General features: G+C 30.2%; 2 protein-coding genes across 4 annotated transcripts; both read left to right on the forward strand.

Moving 5' to 3' along the window:
• The first annotated feature begins 3,987 nt into the window (after nt 1–3,987).
• LOC107410672 (beta-glucosidase 42) lies at nt 3,988–11,845 on the forward strand. Of its 2 annotated transcripts, XM_048468467.2 has the most exons (13): nt 3,993–4,322; nt 5,087–5,153; nt 5,276–5,334; nt 5,616–5,691; nt 6,722–6,796; nt 6,872–6,959; nt 7,922–8,147; nt 9,039–9,154; nt 10,081–10,295; nt 10,395–10,429; nt 10,568–10,670; nt 10,886–10,994; nt 11,402–11,845. In XM_048468467.2, the coding sequence occupies exons 1-13, from the start codon at nt 4,191–4,193 to the stop codon at nt 11,595–11,597; spliced, it is 1,497 nt and encodes a 498-aa protein (XP_048324424.2). In that variant the 5' UTR covers nt 3,993–4,190; the 3' UTR covers nt 11,598–11,845. The 2 variants fall into 2 exon arrangements, with proteins under 2 accessions (XP_048324423.2, XP_048324424.2); XM_048468466.2 differs by having other exon boundaries at nt 3,988–4,322; nt 10,081–10,429.
• A 5,599-nt stretch (nt 11,846–17,444) lies between these two features.
• Nucleotides 17,445–25,150, forward strand: LOC107410671 (beta-glucosidase 42). Of its 2 annotated transcripts, XM_048468469.2 has the most exons (13): nt 17,445–17,762; nt 18,336–18,402; nt 18,524–18,582; nt 18,858–18,933; nt 19,967–20,041; nt 20,118–20,205; nt 21,157–21,382; nt 22,283–22,398; nt 23,371–23,585; nt 23,682–23,716; nt 23,862–23,964; nt 24,180–24,288; nt 24,698–25,150. In XM_048468469.2, exons 1-13 carry the CDS (start codon nt 17,631–17,633, stop codon nt 24,891–24,893), a joined length of 1,497 nt encoding a protein of 498 aa, XP_048324426.2. In that variant the 5' UTR covers nt 17,445–17,630; the 3' UTR covers nt 24,894–25,150. The 2 variants fall into 2 exon arrangements, with proteins under 2 accessions (XP_048324426.2, XP_048324427.2); XM_048468470.2 differs by lacking the exon at nt 18,524–18,582 and having other exon boundaries at nt 17,686–17,762.
• The last annotated feature ends 144 nt before the right edge of the window (nt 25,151–25,294 follow it).

The raw sequence follows: 25,294 nt of genomic DNA on the forward strand, positions 1-25,294 counted from the left end.
ACCAAAATAAAAACATATAAAAACATTATGTATAGAGCCTAGCTCATTCATTTTTCAAATTTCTTAATTGATAAAGTTACCTTAACATGTACAATATTTAAAGTTTAATACTTTTTATTTTTGAACATTTACAATAATTCCTTCCATTTCAGTATCTCAAATCTATAATCTTCGAATAATACAGATTGATGATTTGCTAACTAAGTTAAATTTATTTACTTTTCTTAACTTTAAAGTTTAATAGTTCACTTATTCTTAAATCAATTTTTTTAAAAAAATACAAATACTAATAATAATAATTATTTCTTACAGTATTTTGAATAATCTCCCAATGTTTTGCAAATGAACCATAGGTTGTCATTTTAATACTACTAAAATAAGAATGACGATAAGGATTCCAAAATTTTAATCTCACAAATTTTTCCAAATGAGCCATTGGTTATCTGATTAAGTACTATCGAAACTAAAAAATATAATTCAACTTGTAACTAATAGCATTTGTTTTGTCATTTACAAAAGAGTTTTGAAATTTCAAAAAAATTTTGATACTTAGCATATTCCTTTAGATAAATTAACCAATAAAGGACAAATAAAGTTAGTCTAGTGATAAGCCCCACATATTCCTTTAGAGTAAGTTCCAATGGCTTTGTCTACTCACTAGATTTTTTTTCACATAGAAAAATACACGATCACTTCAACAGGTTTATCCAAGTACTTTGTCAAACTAATGTGGAAAAAAAAAAATAGATACTCTTAAAATAACCCTCTATTTTTAAAGATTCTGTCAAACATTTTAAAATTTTCTTAAAAATAAATTTTTTTTCAAATGTCAATTTTTTTTTCAAAAAATTACAAACTATATATAATTTATTAATAACCATAAATAATCGTTTGTATATTACCATAGGAGAATTATGTTAAAATTAACTTTATATTTATGTTATACAAATTTGGATAATATTAATTTACATACCTCATAAGTAGTAATCCACATTGACCATTGGAAATACTCTTATATCTTTAAGGTTATAAGTCCAAATCACCTATATATGTATATATATTGTAATCTTGATAGAATATTAATAAAGGGAAACTTTGAAAGGAAACTAATCCCCTATATTTCATTTCCTGGAAATCAATTTAATGAAAATCAAATTTTCTCTCGTTACTTTTGGTAAATAATGGAAGAAATTAAGATTTGTAAGTATTTAAATTTAATTTTGTACAATAAATTAAATCCAAATTTGTATTTTTTTTGTTTAATTCCTAGAACTAGTTTCTTAGTAAGTAATGAAAAAGTTAAAACTCTAATTTTGTATAATACATTAAAGGTAAATTTTGTATTTTAAAATATCTCTAAAAATGTAAAAAAAAAAATATACCTCCATAAATGAAAATAACTTTTTTGCATACTGACATAGATAAAATTAAAAAAAAAAAACTTTTCACATACTTGTCCACATAAGTGGAAATTTGATTCATTGGGCACGCACTTTCCCCTTGCCAAATAAATATTCAAACGTAGCAAAGTTGTGGTTTTCCACACAAAAAAATAAATTTTCACTAAGGCCAGGAAAAAAAAATAATAATAACAACTCTCAAACTATGTGGGTGTTTATGACAATTATTCATGCAAAAAAAAAAAAAGAAAAAAAAAACTAATAGTAATTTTGCAATTAAAAAATACTTATAATAAATTTGACTCAATAAAAATACCATTGTGATATAATTATCTTTTTGTATGTTATATATATTACTAAATTTTCTCTAAAATCGATAAATAATATGTTATAATTTATTTTAAAAATATAAAACTAAGTTATAATATGATTGAAAATATATAAATTTTAATAAAATTTGTTTGCAACAATATATTATTCAAATATTTTGAAATAAATATTAATTAATATGACATTAAAATAATATGAAAACAAATTAATGGAAAATAAAATATTAATATATTTTGTTGTTAAACGAAACAATTATTTAATTTGACTTTATTCAGAGAACATAATTTTCATATTCTAATTTAAAAAGACAACTGTAGTTAGGAAGAGTAATTTGAATTAGGAAAGGTCAAACAACTTTTTTCTAAAATTTTTAGCCATGACTTAGTCCTTAACTCTGGTACTATAAAGATAGAGAAAACTAAAAGAGATAAAAGTTTAAGCTTCGAAAAAATAATTATGGAAGTTATGTTTCATTGCATTGCACCATGCGAATTTATACAAATGTAAGGATTCCTAACAACCCCTTTAATGAATACTACAGTTGGACCATATAATCAGATAAAACATATCTACATTAGCTTGCAATTAAATGAGACTTGTTTAGTTTGAGATCCACTAGAAAATTTCCCTTAAACCTTATTAATTTTATGTTAATTATATTTAAATACTACGATTAAAGAAAATCATCGTTAAATTATCTTTAATATTTTACATCTATCAAAATAACATATTAACTTCAACAATTAAATGCTAAAGTTATATTTTCACAATATTATTTAATCATAAATTTTTAATTTTTAACCTCCTTTTGTATATTAATTAAAATTAATTAATTAAAATTGATGGATAAATTTATTTTGATAAATAAATAAAAAATTGAAAAAATGTTAATATTAATTTTTTAAAAATATATGATCTAAATATAATTACGATAAATTTAAGGTATTCTAAATGAAATTTATCCTATTATTATCCTAGCTAACAAACTATGGTAAGATATGTATTAAAATGATGTATTCTAACATTATAATAATAATTCACCAAAAAACAATATGATTAACAAAATATGACACTAAAAAAAGAAAGAAGAGAGAGAGAGAGAGAGAGAGAGAGAGAGAGAGAGAGAGAGAGAGAGAGAGAGAGAGAGAGAGAGGACATCTATAAGACCAGGGTTCTTTTAATTTTCTTTGAATTGTTTAATAATAAATTTATTTTGTTGTGCTTCAAAAATATATTCGTAACAGTTAGTCGCATTGATCAAGGAAAAAAAAAAAAAAAAAAAGGTTCATGGGTGTTAATTATTATATTTTGAAACGTAGGGTCCTTTAACCCATCCCAGGTGCCTAAATTCAACTCGCTTTCTCCATACATAAAGCCTAAAGTCATTTTATAAAAAGAAAAACAAATAGATTGGACTGTTTAAGGACATGTGTCATGGGAAAGTAAACACTCGGTAGGTAAATGTGATGTCACTTGCGAATCTTTAACAATTATTTTTTTTTTTCTTGTAAAGTCTGTCTTTTTCCTGAGCCTTCTTTTGATAGAAGCTATTCATGCAATGTTATCGGTTGCAAAGTTTCAACTTTTTTTTTTTTAATTTATAAATCATAAATTAATACATAATTGAAGTATACCATGTGCATTGTAATCATGAGATTAAAATATTGTGTCGATTTAATATCTAAAACGAATTCACACTTTCAATTATTCAATCCAACTATCAATATTCCAACCCCCCACCCAAAAATAATAATAATAAAATAAATAAAAGGAAAAACCTAACCTTCAATAGATGATATAGTTTCTTTTTTTTTTTTTTTCCTAAAATAATTGATAAAGTTATGAATTGGTAGTAAAGCAACAGAATTAATAATAAAAATGCTAATAATGAAAAATATATGGAGTGGTAATTTTTATATATAAATATATATTAGAGAGAGAGAGAGAGAGCTTATGTATGGAAGATACAAAACAAAGTGAAGACAGAAAATATATATTTTCAGAATGCATGTGAAATCCAATCTCTGGTTTAAAAGTGGATTTTTTTTTTATTCAATAAATTGTCAAATGTGCTTTTTTTTTTTTTTTTTTTGGGTCACTTTTTCACATGCTCTTTTTATTGGGTTCACAAATTTATTATATTTTTATTATTTATTTATTCAGACTACTTTTTTTTAAATATATATATATATATACATATATGAATAGTATTCGCACTGGGGATCTATTATGTATGTATGTGTAACGTATATGTTTGTGATGTGCATTGCAACTACCATTGCCAAATAAAGACACTTTTTTGGTTTGTTGAATGTTAGATAGTTTATATTAGTGGTCTCATAGAGGAGAAAGAGTGAGATCTATCAAACACACACAGTTATTGCTGTAACTGAAACTCAAACTCAAACTGAAGCAGAGGCATTAACCAAAAAACCATCCCTCCTTTCTCAATTCCAAACAATGCCCAAGAAGGAGAACTTCTTCAATGATTTTGCTGACAAAAATGGTGAATCAGACAAACACACCAAAGATGTTTCCCGCACTGATTTCCCTCCCAATTTCGTCTTTGGAATTGCAACTTCTGCATATCAGGTTCTCTGTTTTCTTTTTTTTTTTCTTGGGCCATTTTTCATTTCCATTTGAGTTTGTATTTTTTTTTTTTTTTTTTAACCAAAGTTTGTGGTGTGAATGATAAAGTTATACGATTCTTTGGAAACGACTATAAATGAAAAGAAAACATGGAATTATGGAAAGAAAATAATAAAAAGTTACCACAAAGACTTACTGGCACATGATTCAGATTAATAGGGGATTTGAGCACATTGGGAATGTTGTCCTCTGAACTTTTCTTCTATTTTGGTTTCTTTTGTTTTTCTTTCTTTTTTTTTTTTTTTTTTTTTTGGGGGGGGGGGGGGGTTAAAAATGGAATAGGACAATGAACTTGCTGTTGGCTTCTTTTTTTTAGGTAATTTGGTTGCTATGCCAAATCTGTTTATAAAAAATGGCCTTTTGAGTTATTGTTGAAAAAGTGAAGAAAATAAGATGGAAAATGTTAAAAAACAAAATAAAATTAGGGATTTGCGTTGATAACCTCTACAAGAAACTTACAGGAAACATAATATTTTTTTTACAATTAAAACTGGAAGAACATAAATTTGCTATAGTTGCCATAGAACAATGAACATCAACCTGTACTAAGTTTCCTAACATATTACTGAGAAAGCAGCTGGTATTACTTTTTTTGTCCCTCGGTTCTCGTTTCTTTTATTTTTTTGCCCCTTTCAGCTAGTTGAGGCACAACTTTGAACTGCTGGAAACAATCTAGATATTTAATCTCCTTTGTTTTTTATTTATAGGTTGAAGGAGCTAGCAAGGAGGGTGGTAGGGGTCCTAGCATTTGGGATGCCTTTTCACACACCGATGGTATTTTTCATTTTTAATCTGTAACAAGCTTGTGAGAAAAATCTTCCATGACAAGAATTTGAATTGGTATTTTGAAAATTTTGTGGTTTAGAAGTTATAGGGTGTGTCTTTCTTGTTTCTAGGAAAAATTGTTGATAAAAGCAATGGTGACACTGCAGTGGATCAATATCATAGATACAAGGTCAGTAGTCATTGTTTTATCGTGGCTGGCTCATGCTTTTCTTTTGTTTTTATTGTGTTAGTCATAGAAAATTGATGTTTGCTTCTATTAGGGTTGATTTTTTTATTTTTGTATTTTACCTGGGTGTTTAGCTCCTATCTATTAGTTTCAACTTTCTTTCTTCTGCGCATGTTTTTTTCTTTTTCCTGTCATTTACAGTAAACGCAATTTCAATTTTTGTTTTTTTTCTTTGGTAACCTTTTTTGGTTTTTGGTTGTCTAAACATCAATACTGATGTGCAGGAAGATGTTGAACTCATAGCCAAGTTGGGCTTTGAGGCTTATCGCTTTTCCATATCATGGTCTCGCATCTTCCCTGGTATGTCTAATAAATATATATATTTGCTTTATCATCTTTAATGCGTTTCTACCAATACTAAAATGTAATTTTGTCACTTTAGTGTTCTATATTATCATCATGTCCTTTATAAAATGAAGCATTAGTCTTGTCATTTTGTTCTTTCTAGATTAGTGGCAATACAATTGAATCCTTTCAAGGTGACTTGATGGACATGAAAAACTTTGTTTACATGATTTAGGGAATTTAGTATATGGATATGCATGATTGCTCAACCAGCTAGCATGTTGATAAGGGGTAGTTGATGTTTTACCGATCGAAGTTGTACGACATAAGTGATTCGTAGCCATTTGATCAGAACTTCATTCAATAGTCCTTAGCAACATTTCACCACAAAGAATAAATGATTATAAGCTTGCCAATTTCAAAAATGTTTGGTTCTGAATGCACTCTGAGATTGATACTTTAAATATCTAAAGTTGAGATTCACAGGTAAATAATTTATTTACAGCTTTCTGAAAGGAAAAGACACTTAAAGTTTACTGCTTCATTTTCATTAAGTACAATACAGAAGACTTCTTTCAAATGCTAAATAGGAACAGGTTCTACTGGGTTGCTGCATGAGATGTATGTTATAGTAAGCTATCAAGCGACAACAATGCATCTTTCTAATAACATGCTGATTCATTAGGTTTCCTAAGAATCTAAGAATTTAATTTCTTTTCTCGATAAAGAAAGTCAAGTGGAATTCATTGTTTCCTTGCTTAGCTGATTCCGTTTGATATATGTATATGGATATATTCCCATGCATCCATTTCTGCTGCATTTCATCCTTTAATGTTGTATTTGTCTCTATTCTGACAAAGTGTTGTTGGAACCCTCAAAGTCACTGTTCTTTTGTCTCTACTATTATGTTGATGCCAAAACTTTAACCCTCTACATCTTATGGTTGTAAAGTGAACAAAATGGATTTAGCTATCGTTGAGGAAGTGGATTTTTTTTTTTTCTTTTTCCTTTTTTTTTTCATTTTTTCAACTTATGCTTCTGACAGATGGTTTGGGAACCAAGGTCAATGAAGAGGGTATTGCTTACTATAATAACATCATTAATGCTCTACTTGAAAAAGGTATAAAATGGTTTTATCTGGTTTCCTTATTGCTTCATCAATCATACACATATTTTTAAAAAGTTTGCCCTGCAGGTATTCAGCCTTATGTAACTTTGTACCATTGGGACCTTCCTTTGCATCTTCATGAGACAATGGGAGGATGGCTGAATAAGGAAATTGTGTAAGTATTGTGTTCATTATGCAACTATAATAGTTCTCAGAAACCAGATAATCTGCAATACTTTTTTATTGAATTATCAGTAGGCTGGGTCGGCCAGGATAGAGAAGAAATAGAAACAGAAAGAGAGAGAATGACTAGAATGGGGATAAGATGAAGTCGGAGGGGAAGACATTAGAGATTGGATGAACTAGATTGTTCTACTTGCAATACTAGTAAATTAGGCTACATTAAGGTCCATTACTAGTAAATTAGGCTACATTAAGGTCCATTTATACAAGTATGTGAAGGCAATTCAAGCACAAGAAGAACAATAAAACCAGCAAGGCAGTTCCTAGACAACCCCTGATAATTAAAGAAATGTCAAGTAAGACTCAATAAGCCTAAAATAATTACGAAAAAATTAGTTATTAATAAACATATAATATACTGAAAGCCTATGACCTTTATGGTAGGAGAATTTCAAATGTATGGGAATGTAGGGGTCTTTTGATAAGACCGTTATGTGGCTTCAATTTCAAAGAAGCAGAACAAGTATGTGGTTTAACATTTTTGACTTGATAGGCATGCTTCAAGTTTGTATCAAACTAATGTAACCACATATTTTTACATTCAACATATTAAAAAAAATAGGTATTAACTATTTTAAGACTTTTATACACTTTTATTGATAGCATGGCCCTACTGAAGTCCAACCATATAAAGATTTCTTGAGAAGGGTTCTATAGAGTTTTGCATTATTTTAATGACCTGCCTGACATTGTGCTCTCAGTGAACCAAAAGAAGTGTCATTGATCGCTGCCTTCATGCTAACTAAATTTCAAAATTTTTTTGTGATCCTTTTTGAAATATGGAATGAAGAAATAATGTTTTGTTAATCTGTCTTTCTACTTCCTATAGCAAGTATAAGCATAAACTCTTTCAGAATTCCATTTAATTGTGTCCTGTACATGGAAAATATGCAGAAAATACTTCTCAATCTACGCAGAAACTTGCTTCAAAAGTTTTGGTGATAGAGTAAAGAACTGGCTTACGATTAATGAACCGCTTCAAACTGCTGTGAATGGTTATGATCTTGGGATATTTGCTCCTGGAAGAAACGAAAATTCATCAACTGAGCCATATATAGCTGCACACCACCAACTATTGGCCCATGCAGCTGCCTACTCCATTTACCAAAGCAAATATAAGGTGTGCTGCAATTTTCAGTTCATTTTTTCTGTTCCCTTATTTTAATCTTTCGGATGGGATGGGATAGGGGTGGACAAGGAGATCCAACAGACCCGGCCAATAAGCTTTGTGTTGAGAAGCTCCTGTTCCACCTTGGAACCTCTTGTTTATGGTATTCACTTAAGGTAGTATTTGGTGTGCAAAATAGTACGCCACCAAATTTATTATGTATCATGAACTAAGCATGTTTCTTCGACACAAAAGTGAAGGTTATATTTAGCTCATGACAGGTTAATTTTTTGTGTTAGTTTTTGTCCATGATAGTAATATTAATCGTAATAGAATATAGTTTCAGGTCATGAAACCTAAAAGTGGTAATTTCCAAATAAGGGATTTTATAACAATTATAGCTTAGTGATTTTATCACAAGATAAAACTCCTTAGAACTTACCTTTTTTTTTTTTTCTTGGTTCTTATATGATTAGTCTAATTCAGCAAATTTATGTAGCATACATTACTATTTTACCGTATATATTATTGTGAAGAACTCTAGATGGAAAGTTTAAAGTCAATGGGATAGTTTCTCTCGGTGGAAAGTTTAAAGTCAACGACATTTTCTTTACATTTGTCTCTCCTTGAAAGAGTATAACGAGGACATGCCTAAGCAAAAACAGTGTGTCAGAACAACCATAATTTTACCATTTAGGCTAATAGTTAAGTCATACTCAATTTTGACTTTCAAATCACCATGAAAATGCTACATCTAATTTATTTCCTAGTGTTGTAAAGACATATATGCCCATGATTTGAATACAGATGATTCTTTTATCAACAGTCACTGACAAATGTGTTACTGGTGCCATATTAATTAAACCCAAGGATAACTTTCCTGGTGCTTATCTCTTCTTGCAGGAAAAACAAGGGGGCCAAGTGGGTTTGGTGGTAGATTGTGAATGGGCAGAAGCTAATTCGGATACCATTGAAGATAAAATTGCTGCAGCAAGGCGCCTTGACTTTCAGCTTGGATGGTAATGCCCTAACTTTTGGTATAATTTTTAGTTTCATTTATGCATGTCTGTGCGTCCATTTAAATTCATGAATGTAACTGTGAATGTTCAAACTTCAAAGCATGTCAGTTTTGAAAATGAGAACCTCATAACCCTAAAAAAAGAGAGGGTTTCATTTATGCATATCTTTATTGGTAATTTAATTGAAGAGATAAAGGGACAGGTTAGGGTCTTTAGTAAGCTACATTTTCGCCCAATTAAAGTTATTATGTAAAAATTATTATAGTTGGCATGACAATAAGGCGAATGGTCAATGATAAAATATATACACAAAACTGCATGCCTGTCATACACAATACTGACAGATTCCATTTTTCCTTCGAGTTGAAATATAGCCCAACTGCCATGCAGCCTTTATTAATGGAAAACAAAGCATATTTGCCCTACTTTAAGCTATTCTGCTTCACAGTGTACTTCCTCCATGTGATACTCTACCAGGCATGTGGCTGTTTATGTATACCTTCTAGTTTAACACCTTGGATAGATGAAAACAAAGCTCAAGTGGAGCTAGAATATATGGGTCATTCTTTGATTTTGTTTCTTGTTGTGGTTATCATTTTTAAAGGCAAATAAAGTCATATTTGACTGGGTTTTGCTTGTCAGCTGTCTTCTTATTCAGCTTTTGCCCACTTCCAACCCTGCTGTAGTATGATGAATGACAAGTGAAATGAGTTTGGAAATGTCTTCATAAATCTCTCCCTTGATAATGTATATATCAATTCCACTTATTTCTTGGTAATTTTCTATCATGTTAGTTTGGTATACATATTTTGGCTAATTTCTTAATGGCTCAAGCTTTTGGAATTTACGGTAACTTAACGTGTTATTAGAGTAAAACTATTAACTGGTATAATGTTTAAATTGTGCTAAACCTCATGTTACAACAGGTACCTAAATCCAATATATTTTGGTGAATATCCTGAAGTTATGTGTGAAATTCTTGGAGATCGACTTCCCAAATTCACAGAAGAAGATAAGGAGTTGCTTAAAAACTCAGTTGACTTTATTGGTCTGAATCATTATACATCAAGGTTTATTGCTTATGTAAAAGAGAGCCCTGAGGAAAGCGATTTCTATAAAGCACAACAGGTGGAGAGAATTGGTAACACCAACTTACTACTTTCTTCCAGTCTTCTTATTCTTCTTCTTTTATTCAGTTGTAAAAAAGTTTCTTACTTTCTACTATTCTCTCTGTCAACAGCTGAATGGGAAGGAGGCGAGCTGATCGGTGAGAAGGTATGAATCCTTTCTCTCTCTCTCTCCCGCAAACCCCCTATGCCACACTGTCTGTCACACACGAGAACATTCACTTACTGTGAGCATGTTTATGTGTTATGAATTGTTTTGCTGTCTGCTAAAAGATTAATATGGCAGGCAGCATCAGAATGGCTTTATGTAGTTCCTTGGGGCATCAGGAAGATTCTTAAATACATAGCGCAAAAATACAATAATCCCCCAGTTTATGTTACTGAGAATGGTAAGCATTTGTAGATTTTCCTTTCAAATGTATAGTTAGGGATGTTTGTAAAACTAATAGATCAAAGTACCTGGCCAATCCAAATCCAACTCAATAGGATTGGATTGAACTTACTGATAAAACTTGTTTGAAATCCAGCAAATTAAAACCTTGTCTACGTGTTATATCAACCTAGATCCTTTCGCTTTTTCTGAACCCTCCTTGTCATTTTGCAGGAATGGATGATGAAGAAAATGACACTCTTCCGCTTCATGAAATGCTAGATGACAAACTGAGAGTCATCTACTTTAAGGGATATCTAGCAGCAGTTGCTCAGGCAATAAAGTGAGCATAATTGAATATTTTGTTATGATTCAAATAATGTTTTTGAGTTCTTTTTCAATAGATTATCGGTAGCTCATTCCCCTTGTTTTGCCTCCAAATCATTAAAACTCTGCCATTGTTGATGGTCTGTTTCAACCTTCAGTTTTATAAAAATTAGAGTCAATAGAAAGGAGGGCATGGGAAAATCAGAAATGTATTTACTAGTATCTGGTATGGAATTTTTTTGAGGGTGGAAATTGGTGGCTCATTGTGCAGCCTAGATTCCCCATCATTCACACATTTGTGCGAATGCAATTTTCCTTTCCATAGTTCCCATCCACCCTATGGGTGAACATGTGCATTTGCATGCCAATCCATATATGAACCTACAAGAATAATGAGTCGTTGTTTATGTGTTGCATGGACAGGGATGGAGTAGATTTGAGGGGATACTTCGCGTGGTCGTTACTGGACAACTTCGAATGGGCTCAAGGATACACTAAACGATTTGGTTTGGTGTACGTTGACTACAAGAATGGACTCACCCGCCACCCAAAGTCTTCTGCTTATTGGTTCTTGAGGTTCTTGAAGGTTGATGATGGTAAAAATGGCAAGAACGAGTAATCAACTTCTCCTTAAAATGCCATCTTTCCAAAAAACTGACTTTCCGTTGGTTACTTTTATTGCTAGTGTGTCTTGCGACTCTTAAGAAACTCATTCAGGGCATCTGTACCTTATCATAATTGAGTCTTGTACTTGATATGTAAATTAAGAAAGGGAAGTGGTTCTTCATTTATAAGTTTGCAAATAATATTGTAAATGAAGGAAACAGTCACCATACATATAATATGATTTGCTTATTTTGCCAACAAGTGAAGCTCAATATAAATATGGTGGCTTTGCTAAATTTTCTATTTCAATTTTTTTAACCCATATTGCAACTAAAAATACATGTATTTACAGGTCTATTGATTAGGACACGTATGTAGGTCCTTAAAAAACTCTTTGATTCTAACCCTCCTTTGTTATCCACAAGAATACATCCTTAGCCCTTGTCCATAAAACAAAGGAACGTACCTTAACCCAATCTTTCTTACATGATTTTTCATTTTGTTGGCATAAAATAATAAAACTTGTACTTTATATAAATATATGTATATATCTATATATATCTATATATATATATTTTATAGAAGACATATTTCCATATCAGGGACATGTAATTTTGCGTTCTCGAAGTATGTGGAGAACCAATCATATGCTATAACCTGATAAACATAACAAGAAGATTGCAAGTTCACTGGAATAAAAATGAACCATAATTGTAATTATTTTAACTAAACTTGTGGCCCACAGCAATCAGACTGCTACATATTTAAGATCAGTTCTGAAGAACTGCCATGCTTCAGTTTGTCAAGGGTGAATGGAAGAGCAAATTGATAGATGACTCGAAGACATAAACAGAAAGTGCAAACAGCTAGGATATTCTCAGAGAAAAAGAAAATAAAAAAACGAAGACGACCAGCAAAACCTCAACACAGAGTTTGATTATTTGGTATTGCATTCGGTAACTTCGAAACCAGAAGAAAAATATGATTATCAAACACAAGTTATGCAGATAGGTATTGTAAACAAAGCATACACACCTGGTTCGAGAAGACCATCCACTGTTCTCAAGCAGATGAGTATCCTCAGCAGGCAAATTATCATCATCATGTTCAGCCATTTCATCATCATCATCATCATCTATATATAAAGACACACACACACACACACACACACACGAGCACATGCATATGCATGTCTTACCACCTAGTGAACAATCCCCATGAATATAAAGTCCAAAGATTTTAACTTGTAGGGACAAGATAAAAACTTTAATTAGAAAGTCAACAGAGCAAAAGGTCAGAAGTGAACCTGTATCATTTCCAAAAGCGACATCTTCAAAATGCTGCATAATTGAGCAAAGAGATAAGAGTTACAGCATGCATCAGGATCTTAAAAAGAGTTTTTCACGCCTAACTAAACAAGAGAGAGAAGAGAGAATGACTTTTTGCAGCAAATAGTGGATTCTCTATACAGCATAAAAAATATCAAATATTAATTACAGAAACTACATATTTGTACATCATAGAGGTGCAGAAGTACATACATATGGCTAAGGTAAAGTAGAAGAGATGGCTAAGAATTATTTCCTGCCAGACGTGGAAAGGAGAAACAAATGCATTTCTCGTCATCAAAAAAGGAGAAACAATATTCTTACCCGACAAGACGAAAGAAACCACAAAATCCCCAACCAAAAAGAGAGCAAAAGACAGAAATGTATCTGACAAAACATTGGCACTAAATAAAATCAAAAATAAAAGGTGACAAACCAAAAAAAATCTTACACAACGATCCTTACACGGTCAGCGGTCGTCTCTACATCCATGACACGCTGTGGATCAGCTTCCTGACAACCTACATTTTCTCCATCATTTGAAGCTGGATTTTTTAAATCCACAACAAGTAGAATCCCCTTTTGCTTTATCACCGAGCATGCAGCTGGGGCTCAGAATAATTATTACTTTGAAAATAATAAAAGTTATTCATAAAAAAAAAAAATAATAATAATAATAAATTGATAATTTCTATTTATATGTTTGGTAAAATCATTACCTTAAAATCAAAATTTAATCTTTATAAAAAAAAATTAAATTTAGTAAAAAGTAATTAAAAGTTAAATTTTATATTTTTTTATATATTAATAGTATGTGATAATCAATGTAAGTGTAAATATAATAAGAATATTAAAAAATTTATCTAGATTAAAATATTAAAATAAAAATTTTATGATTTTAAAAAAAAATTGGTATTCTTTCAAATGATGTTATATTTATTTCGATAAAATAACTGTTATTAAATTTAAAAACTTATCGAATTTAAAAAAAATTATATGTATGGAATAAGTATTTTATTCCTATATTTATTTACAGTAACTTTTAATGACTTTGTCTATTTATTAGTTTTTTTTTTCACATTAGAAAAATACAGAACCTCTCAAAAAGACAATAAAAACATTTCCAATAGATTTTTCTAAATACCATATCAAGCTAATGTTAAAAAATAAAAATAAAAATAAAAGACATTTTAAAAATAATCTTCTACTTTTAAAAATTCTGTTAGACATTTTAAAATTTTTTTAAAAATAAAATTTTCTTTAAAATGTCAATTTTTTTTCCCAAAAAAAACCTTAATATAATATATATAATTTATTAATTATCATAAATAACCTTTGCATATTACTATTGGCAAATAATTTTAAAAATAATTTTAAATTTATATCATATAAATTTAGATAATATCAATTTATATCCTTTATAAGTAGTAATTTACATTGATCTTTGAAGACATTCTAATATCTTTGATATCATAAGCTCAAATCACATCCCCCTTGCTATTAGATTATAAAATATATATATATATATATATTGTAATCTTGATAGAAAACTAATAAAGGGGAACTTTGAAAGGAAACTAATTCTCTAGATTTCATTTTTTGGAATATTATTTATTGAAAATCAATTTTTTTCTTGTTATTTTTGATAAATAATGGAAAAATTAAGATTTGTAAGTATTTGAATTAGTTTTGTACAATAAATTAAAGCCAACTTTTATTTTTTTAATTCCTAGAACTAGTATTAGCAAATAATAAAAAAGTTAAGATTTGTAAATAATTAAATTAGTTTTATATAATAAATTAAGAATAATTTTTTATTTTAAAAAATCTCTAAAAATATAGAAAATGACATCTTTAAAAATAAGAATAACTTCTACACATACTAACGTAAGTAAAAATAATTTTCTCACATAGAAATTTGATCCATTGGGTTTGCACTTTCCCATTACCAAATAAATATTCAAACATAATATTATAAAATATATATATATATATATATTCAAACACAGATAATTCACTAACTTTACTATTTAACAAATAAGCCCAAAAAAAAAAAAAGCACTCAAATTGCATGGGTGTTAATGACAATTATTCATTAAAAAAAATGTAATTTTGCAATTAAAAAAATACCTATAATAAATTTTACACAATAAAAATACAATTTTGAGATATTATCTTTTTTATGTTATATATATTACTAAATTTTCATCAAAACTAATAAATAATATGTCATAATTTATTTTAAAAATATAAAACTAAATTATAATATCATTGAGAATATATAAATTTTAATAAAATTTGTCTACAACAATATATTATTCAAATGTTTTGAAATAAATATTAATTAGTATGACATTAAAATAATATGAAAACAAATTAATTGCAAAATAAAATATTAATATATTTTGTTGTTAAACGAAACAATTATTTAATTTTACATTTTTTATGTAAAATTTAAGTTTTTACACCAAACTTTTAATTGATATTTTTATCTATGGTAATATGGCTATGTCAAATAATTAGTAACGAATATTCATAAAAAATGTTTTAGTAACGAACATATTTAAAATAATCAAACATATTTTTTTGAATATAAATATATTTAATTATTAAATATTTTTAACAGTAATTTTAAATAAAAATATAAATATAAATTTATAATGCAAAAAACTCATTTGGTGATATAACTATAACTCCTCTGAAAAAATATTAATCAATTTTCTTTACACGTACAGCCTATAAATAATTATATGAATAAATATACATATATCTTCCTCACCTGCAATAATAGATGATCTGTGTTCTCTTCTCATATATACTTGCTCACTTCCAATGGAAGCTGGCAGAATCTAGGACTTCAAAGAATATTCAGAAAACATAATTTTCATATTCTAATTTAAAAGGAAAATTGCAGTTAGGAAGAGTGAATTGAACTAGGAGAGGTCAAACAACTTTTTTCCAAAATTTTTAGTCATGGCTTAGTTGTTAACTCTGATACCATAAAGATAAAGAAAACTACAAGGGATAAAAGTTTAAGCTTGGAAAAAATAATTATGGAAGTTATGTTTCATTGCATTACACTACGTGAATTTATACAAATGTCAGGATTCCTGACAACCCCTTTAATAAATACTACAGTTAGACAATATAGTCATATAAAACATATCTACATTAGCTTACAGTTCAGTAAGACTTGTTTAGTTGGAGATTTACTAAAAAATTTCACTTAAACCTTATTAATTTTATCTATTTAGATCCTACGATTTAAGAAAATCATCATTAATTTCTACTTAATATTTTACATTTATCAAAATAACCTGTTAACTTCAACAATTAAATACTAAAGTTGTATTTAATTGTAAAATATTTATTTTTAACCTTTTTTATATTAAGGAGAATTGATTAATAAAAATTAATGGATAAATTTATTTTGATAAATAAAAAACTATTAATATTAATTTTTTTTAAAATATGTGATTCAAATATAATTATGATAAATTTGAGGTAATCTAAATGAAATTTACCCCATTATTATCCTAGCCAACAAATTATGAGGCGTGATGTTTGGATAAAGGTAAAGTTAGCAGGAATCTAATTCATTTACAAAAGTGATAATTTTATTTTATTTGAATATTTATTGTAGAGTGAAAAAGTATGTGTTCAGAAAATTAGATTCCCACAAATATAGAAAAATATGTAAAAAAAAATACGTGGAAAAATTATTTCTATGTATATTAGTGTAATTTTGAGAATTTTAGAAAAAATAGTTGTGAAATTTTTTTAAAATACATATTTATCTTTAATTTATTATATAATTTTAAATTTAATTACTTAAAAATTTCAATTTTTCTATTACTTACAAAACAAACTAAAAAGATTTAATTTTCTAAAAATTAAATATAAGAATATTAAATTTTAAATTTTTTTTTTTTAACTTTTGATACTTTTCAAACAATATGTATTAAAATGATGAGTTCTACCATTATAATAATTATTCACCAACAACCAAAATGATTAACAAAATATGAACCTTAAAAAAAAAAAAAAAAAAAAAAAAGAAGAGAGGACATCCTTAAGACTAGGGTTTTGTTTTAATTTTCTTTGAATTTTTTAATAATAGATTTATTTTGTTGTGCTTCAAAGATATTTTCAGTAACAGACAGTCACATTGATCAAGAAAAAAAAACAAAGGTTCATGGTCGTTAATTATTATATTTTGAAAGTAGAGTCCTCAAACCCATCCCAGGGCCTAAATTCAACTCTCTTTTCTCCATGCATAACGTGTAAAGTCATTTTAGAAAAAGCAAAAAAAAAAAAAAAAAAAAAGATTGGGGTGTTTAAGGACACGTGTCATAGGAAAGTCCAAACTTAGTAGGTACATGTTATGTCAATAATGTCACCATTGATTGCGAATCTTTAACAATTATTCTTCTTTTTCTCGCAGAGTCTGTCTTTTTTCCAGAACCTTCCATTTAGAAGCTATCCATGCCATGTAATTGATTGCAAAGTTTCAACATTTTTTTTTTTTTAATTTATACATCATAAATTAATATATAATTGAAGTATAACATATGTATATTAATAGTCTCATAGAGGAGAGAGAGAGAGAGAGAGAGAGAGCAATCAAACACGCACAGTTATTGCTGTAACTGAAACTCAATCTCAAACTGAAGCAGAGGCATCAACCAAAAAAATCCCTTCTTTCTCAATTCCAAACAATGCCCAAGAAGGAGAACTTCTTTAATGATTTTGCAGACAAAAATGGTGAATCAGACAAACCCACCAAAGATGTCTCTCGCACTGATTTCCCTCCCAATTTCGTCTTTGGAGTTGCAACTTCTGCATATCAGGTTCTCTGTTTTCATTTTTTTCTTGGGCCCTTTTTCATTTCCATAAGTTTGTCGTGTGAATGGTAAAGTAATATGATTCTTTGGAAACGACTATAAATGAAAAGAAAACATGGAATTATGGAAAGAAAATAATAAAAAGTTACCACAAAGACTTACTGGCACATGACTCAGATTAATAGGGGATTTGATCACATTGGGAATGTTGTCCTCTGAACTTTTCTTCTATTTTGTGTTCTTTTGTTTTTCTTTTTTTTTTTTTTTGGGGGTAAAAAATGGAATAGGACAATGAACTTGCTGTTGGCTTCTTTTTTGTTTGGTAATATGGTTGCTATGCCAAATTTGTTTATAAAAAATGGCTTTTTGAGTTATTGTTGAAAAAATGAAGAAAATAAGATAGAAAATGTTAAAAAAAAAAAAAAATTAGGGATTGGCGTTGATAACCTCTACAAGAAAATAAGGGAAACATAATATTTTTTTTACAATTAAAATTGGAAGAAAATAAATTTGCTATAGTTACCATAGAAATGCTGGAGACAATCTAGATATTTAATCTTCTTTGTTTTTTATTTGTAGGTTGAAGGAGCTAGCAAGGAGGGTGGTAGGGGTCCTAGCATTTGGGATGCCTTTTCACACACCGATGGTATTTTTTATTTTTAATCTGAAACAAGCTTGTGAAAGAAATCTTCCAAGGCAAGAATTTGAATTGGTATTTTGAAATTTTCTGGTTTAGAAGTTATAGAGTGTGTCTATCTTGTTTCTAGGAAAAATTCGTGATAAAAGCAATGGTGACACTGCGGTGGATCAATATCATAGATACAAGGTCGGTAGTCATTGTTTTATGGATGACTGGCTCATGCTTTTGTTGTGTTTTTATTGTGTTGAGTCATATAGACAATTGATGTTTGCTTCTATTAGGGTTGATTTTTTTATTTTTTTATATTTTACCTTGGTGTTTAGTTGCTATCTATTAGTTTCAACTTCTTTCTTCTGCGCATGTTTTTTTCTTTTCCCTGTCATTTACAGTAAAAGCAATTTCAATTTTTTTGGTAACCCTTTTTGGTTTTTGGTTGTCTAAACATCAATACTGATGTATAGGAAGATGTTGAACTTATAGCCAAGTTGGGCTTTGAGGCTTATCGCTTTTCCATATCATGGTCTCGCATATTCCCTGGTAAGTCTAATGAATATATATATATATATATATATTTGCTTTATCATCTTTAATGCATTTCTACCAATACTAAAAAGTAATTTTGTCAATTTAGTATTCTACATTATCATTATGTCCTTTATAAAATGAAGCATTATTCTTGTCATTTTGTTCTTTCTAGATTAGCAGCAATACAATTGAATCCTTTCAAGCTGACTCGAATGACATGAAAAACTTGGTTTACATGATTTAGGGAATTTAGTATATGGACATGCAAGATTGCTCAACCAGCTAGCATGTTGAGAAGGGGTAGTTGATGTTTTACTCATCAAAGTTGTACGACAGAAGTGATTCTTAGCCATTTGATCAAAACTTCATTCAACAGTCCTTAGCAACATTTTGCCACAAAGAATAAATGATTATAAGCTCGCCAATTTCAAAAATGTTTGGTTCTGAATGCACTCTGAGATTGATAATTTAAATATCTAAAGTTGAGATTCACAGGTAAAGAATTTATTTACAACTTTCTGAAAGGAAAAGACGCTTAAAGTTTACTACTTCATTTTCATTAAATACAATACAGAAGACTTCTTTCAAATGCTAAACAGGATTAGGTTCTACTGGGTTGCTGCATGATATGTATGTTATAGTAAACCATCAAGTGGCAACAATGCATCTTTCTAATAACATTCCAATTCATCAGGTTTCTTAGGAACTAAGAATTAAATTTCTTTTCTCGATAAAGAAAGTCAAGTTGAATTCATTGTTTCCTTGCTTAGCTGATTCTGTTTAATATATGTATATGGATACATTTCCATGCATCCATTTCTGTTGCATCCTTTGATGTTGTATTTGTCTCTCTTCTGACAAAGTGTTGTTGGAACCTCTCAAAGTCACTGTTCTTTTGTCTCTACTATTATGTTGATGCCAAAACTTTAACCCTATACATCTTATGGTTGGAAAGTGAACAAAATGGATTTAGCTATTGTTGAGGAAGTGGATTTTTTGTTTTGTTTTGTTTTTTTTTTTTTTTTTCAACTTATGCTTCTGACAGATGGTCTGGGAACGAAGATCAATGAAGAGGGTATTGCTTACTATAATAACATCATTAATGCTCTACTTGAAAAAGGTATAAAATCATTTTCATCTGGTTTCCTTATTGCTTCACCAATCATACACGTCTTTTTAAAAATTTGGCCCCACAGGTATTCAGCCTTATGTAACTTTGTACCATTGGGACCTTCCTTTGCATCTTCACGAAACCATGGGAGGATGGCTGAATAAGGAAATTGTGTAAGTATTGTGTTCATCATGCAACTATAATTGTTCTCAGAAACGAGATAATCTACAATACTTTTTTATTGAATAATCAGTAGGCTGGATCTTGCAGGATAGACAAGAAATAGAAACAGAAAGAGGGAGAATGTTTAGAATGGGGAATAAGATGAAGGCAGCGGGAAAGAGGGAATGAGATGAAGGCAGAGGGAAAGACATTAGGGAGGGGATGATCTAGATTGTTCTACTTGCAAGACTAGTAAACTAGGCTACATTAAGGCGCATTTATATAAGTATGTGAAGGCAATTCAAGCACAAGAAGCAAAATAAAACCAGCAAGTAGACAACCCCTGATAATTAAAAAAATGTCAAGTAAGACTCAATAAGCCTAAAATAATTAAGAAGAAATTAGTTATTAATAAGACATATAATGTACTGAAAGCCTATGACCTTTATGGTAGGAGAATTGCAAATGTATGGAAACGTAGGGGTCTTTTGATAAGACTGTTATGTGGTTTCAATTTCAAAGAAGCATAACAAGTATGTGGTTTAACATGTTAGACTTGATAGGCATGCTTCAATTTTATATCAAACTAATCTAACCACATATTTTTCCATTCAACAAATTAACAAAATAGGTATTAACTATTTTAAGACTTGTATGCACTTTTGGTGATAACATGGCCCTACTGAAATCCAACTATATAAAGATTTCTTTAAAAGGGTTATATAGAGTTTTGCATTATTTTAATGACCTGCCTGCCATTCTGCTCGCAGTGAACCAAAAGAAGTGTCATTGACCGCCACCTTCATGCTAACTAATTTTTGAAACTTTTTGTCATCCTTTTTGAAATATGGAAGGAAGAAATAATGTTTTATTAATCTGTCTTTCTACTTCCTATAGTAAGTATAAACATTAACTGTTTCAGAATCCCATTTAATTGTGTCCTGTACATGGAAAATATGCAGAAAATACTTCTCAATCTACGCAGAAACTTGCTTCAGAAGTTTTGGTGATAGAGTAAAGAACTGGATGACAAATAATGAACCCCTTCAGACTGCTGTGAATGGTTATGGTCTTGGGAGATTTGCTCCTGGAAGAAACGAAAATTCATCAACTGAGACTTATATAGCTGCACATCACCAACTATTGGCCCATGCAGCTGCCTTCTCCATTTACCAAAGCAAGTATAAGGTGGACTGCAATTTTCAGTTCATTTTTTCTGTTCCTTTATTTAAAATCTTTCGGATGCCAATAAGCTTTGTGTTGAGAAGTTCCCATTCCACCTTGCAATCTCCTGTTTATGGTATTCACTTAAGGTAGTATTTGGTGTGCAAAATAGTACGCCACCAAATTTGTTATGTATCATGAACTAAGCATGTTTCTTCTACACAAAAGTGAAGGTTATATGTAGCTCATGATAGGTTAATTTTTTGTGTTAGTTTTTGTCCATGATAGTAATATTCATCATAATAGAATATAGTTTCAAGTCATAAAACCTAAAAGTGGTAATTTCCACATAAGGGATTTTATAACAATTATAGCTTAGTGAATTTATCGCAAGATAAAACCCCTTAGAACTTACCTTTTTCTTCTTCTTCTCCTTTTTTTTTTTTTTTTTTTTTTTTTTTTTTTTTTTTTTTTTTTTTGGTTCTTATATGATTAATCTAATTCAGCAAATTTATGTAGCGTACATTACTATTTTACTGTATATTTTTATGTGAAGAACCTCTGGACGGAAAGTTTAAGGTCAACAAGATAGTTTCTCTTGATAGAAAGTTTAAAGTCAACAAGATAGTTTCTTTATATTTGTTTCTCCTTAAAAGAGTATAATGAGACATGCCTAAGCAAAAACAGTGTATCAGAACAACCATAATTTTCCCATTTAGGCTAAGTGTTAGTCATACTCAATTTTGACTTTCAAATCACCATGAAAATGCTACGTCTAGTTTATTTCCTAATGTTGTAAAGACATATATGCCCGTGATTTGAAATACAGATGATTCTTTTATCTATGGTCGGTGAAAATGTGTTATTGGTGCCACATGAATTAAACTCAAGGATAACTTTCCTTGTGCTTATTTCTTCTTGCAGGAAAAACAAGGGGGCCAGGTGGGTTTGGTGGTAGATTGTGAATGGGCAGAGGCTAATTCAGATAAAATTGAAGATAAAATTGCTGCAGCAAGGCGCCTTGAGTTTCAGCTTGGATGGTAATGCCATAACTTATGGTATAATTTTTAGTTTCTAAAAAATTGTCAAATTCCTCTTAACTTTGGTTGATTACTTATGTTTCCCATTTTTCATTTATGCATGCTTGTGTGTCCATCTAAATTCATGAGGGTAACTCTGAATGTTCAAAACTTCAAAGCATGTCAGTTTTGGAAATGAGAACCTCATAACCCTTAAAAAAGAAAGGGTTTCACTTAAGTTACGGTTCTGGACTTGCAATTCTGTTATCTGTATTGGTCATTTAATTGAAGAGATAAAGGGACAGGTTAGGGTCTTTAGTAAACTACATTTTCACCCCGATTAAATTTATTATATAACAATTATTATTGTTGGCATGACAATAAGGCAAATGGTCAACAAGACTGCATGTCTATCATACACAATACTGACAGATTCCATTTTCCTTCGAGTTGAAATGTATCCCAACTGCTATGCAGCTTCTATTAATGGAAAACAAAGCATATCAGCCCTATATTAAGCTATTCTGCTTCTGTGTGTACTTCCTCCATGTGATACTCTACCATACACGTGGCTGTTTATGTATACCTTCTAGTTTAACACCTTGGATAGATGAAAACAATACTCAAATGCTGCTAGAATATATGGGGCATTCTTTGATTTTGTTTCTTGTTATGTTTATCGTTTTTAAAGGCAAATAAAGTCATATTTCACTGTTTGCTTGTCAGCTGTCTTCTCATTCAGCTTTTGCCCACTTCCAACCCTGCTGCAGTGGGATGAATGACAAGTGAATTGAGTTTGGAAATGTCTTTATAAATCTCTCCCTTGATAATGTATATATCAATTCCACTTTTTACTTGGTAATTGTCTATCGTGTTAGTTTGGTATACATATTTAGCTCACGCTTTTGGAATTTATTGTAACTTAACCTGTTATGAGAGTAAAACTATTAACGGTATAATGTTTAAATTGTGCTAAACCTCATGTTCAAACAGGTACCTAAATCCAATATATTTTGGTGAATATCCAGAAGTTATGCGTGAAATTCTTGGAGATCGACTTCCCAAATTCACAGAAGAAGAAAAGAAGTTGCTTAAAAACTCACTTGACTTTATTGGTCTGAATCATTATACATCAAGGTTTATTGCTTATGTTAAAGAGAGTCCTGAGGAAAGCGATTTCTATAAAGCGCAACAGATGGAGAGAATTGGTAAAACAAACTTGCTACTTTCTTCCAGTAGTCTTCTTCTTCTTTTATTCAGTTGTGAAAAAGTTTCTTACTTTCTACTATCCTCTCCGTCAACAGCTGAATGGGAAGGAGGTGAGCTGATCGGTGAGAAGGTATGAATCCTCTCTCTCTCTCTCTCTCTCTCTCAACCCCCTATGCCCCACATTGTGTCACACACAAGCCCCAACATTTGCTCCCTGTGAGCATGTTTATGTGTTATGAATTGTTTTATTGTCTGCTAAAAGATTAATATGGCAGGCAGCATCGGAATGGCTTTATGTAGTTCCTTGGGGCATCAGGAAGGTTCTTAAATACATAGCACAAAAATACAATAATCCCCCAGTTTATGTTACTGAGAATGGTAAGCATTCGTGGATTTACATTTCAGATGTTGAGCTAGGGATGCTTGTAAAACTAATAGATCAAAGTACCTGGCCAATCCAAATCCAACTCAAATAGGATTTGATTAAACTTACTGATATAACTTGTTTGAAATCCAGCAAATTAAAACTTTGTAACATGTTATATCCAACAAGGTCCTTTCACTTTTTCTGAACCCTCCTTGCCATCTTGCAGGAATGGATGATGAAGATAATGACACTCTTCCACTTGATGAAATGCTAGATGACAAACTGAGAGTCATCTACTATAAGGGATATCTAGCAGCAGTTGCTCAGGCAATAAAGTGAGTATAATTTAATATTTTGTTGTGATTCAAATAATGTTTTTGCGTTCTTTTTCAATAGATTATTAATAGCTCATTCACATTGTTTGCCTCCAAATTATTAGAACTCTGCCGTAATTGGCGGTCTGTTTCCGCCTCCAGTTTTATGAAAATTAGAGTCAATAGATAGGAGGGCATGGAAAAATCAGAAATGTATTACTAGCATATGGTATGGAGCTTTTTTGAGGGTAGAAATTGGTGACTCATTGTGCAGCCTAGATTCCCTATCATTGGCATATTTGTCTGAATGCACTTTTCCTTTCCGAATATGGTTCCCATCCAACCTATGCGTGAACGTATGCATTTGCATGCCAATCTATCTATGAAACTACAAGAATAATGAGTTGTTGTTTATGTGTTGCGTGGACAGGGATGGAGTAGATTTGAGGGGATACTTTGCGTGGTCGTTACTGGACAACTTCGAATGGGCTGAAGGATACACTAAACGATTTGGTTTGGTGTACGTCGACTACAAGAATGGACTCACCCGCCACCCAAAGTCTTCTGCCTATTGGTTCTTGAGGTTCTTCAAGGTTGATGAAGGTAAAAATGGCAAGAGCGAGTAATTAACTTCTCCTTAAAATGCCGTCTTTCCAAAGAACTTTCTTTCCACTGGTACTTTTATTGCTAGTGAGTCTTGCGACTCTAAGAAACTCATTCAGGGCATCTGTACCTTATCATAATATAGTCTTGTATTTTGTTACTTGATATGTAAATTAAGAAAGGGATGTGGTTCTTCATTTATATGATGCAAATAATATTGTACTTGAAGGAAACAATAGTCACCATATATACAAATATGATTTGCTTATTTTGCCAACAACCAAGAAGCCCGTTGAATTTGCTAGTGAAGTTAACATAAATATGGCGGTTTTCAAATTTTTTTAACCCATATTGCAACTAATTAGTATTTATTTACGTGACTATTGATAAGAACATATATGTAGGTCCTTGAAAGTGTTTCATC

Source organism: Ziziphus jujuba, chromosome 10 (genome assembly GCF_031755915.1).
Source record: "Ziziphus jujuba cultivar Dongzao chromosome 10, ASM3175591v1".
Taxonomy (NCBI): Eukaryota; Viridiplantae; Streptophyta; class Magnoliopsida; order Rosales; family Rhamnaceae; genus Ziziphus; species Ziziphus jujuba.

Bases quoted from the DNA above. Each gene is read 5' to 3' on its own strand.
- LOC107410672 (XM_048468466.2), top strand. From the start codon at position 4,191: ATGCCCAAGAAGGAGAACTTCTTCAATGATTTTGCTGACAAAAATGGT. The intron at 5,692-6,721 runs GTATGTCTAATA...TGCTTCTGACAG, and splicing joins ATGGTCTCGCATCTTCCCTG to ATGGTTTGGGAACCAAGGTC. The intron at 6,960-7,921 runs GTAAGTATTGTG...GAAAATATGCAG, and splicing joins TGGCTGAATAAGGAAATTGT to AAAATACTTCTCAATCTACG.
- LOC107410671 (XM_048468469.2), top strand. From the start codon at position 17,631: ATGCCCAAGAAGGAGAACTTCTTTAATGATTTTGCAGACAAAAATGGT. The intron at 21,383-22,282 runs GTGGACTGCAAT...TTCTTCTTGCAG, and splicing joins TTTACCAAAGCAAGTATAAG to GAAAAACAAGGGGGCCAGGT. The intron at 22,399-23,370 runs GTAATGCCATAA...ATGTTCAAACAG, and splicing joins CTTGAGTTTCAGCTTGGATG to GTACCTAAATCCAATATATT.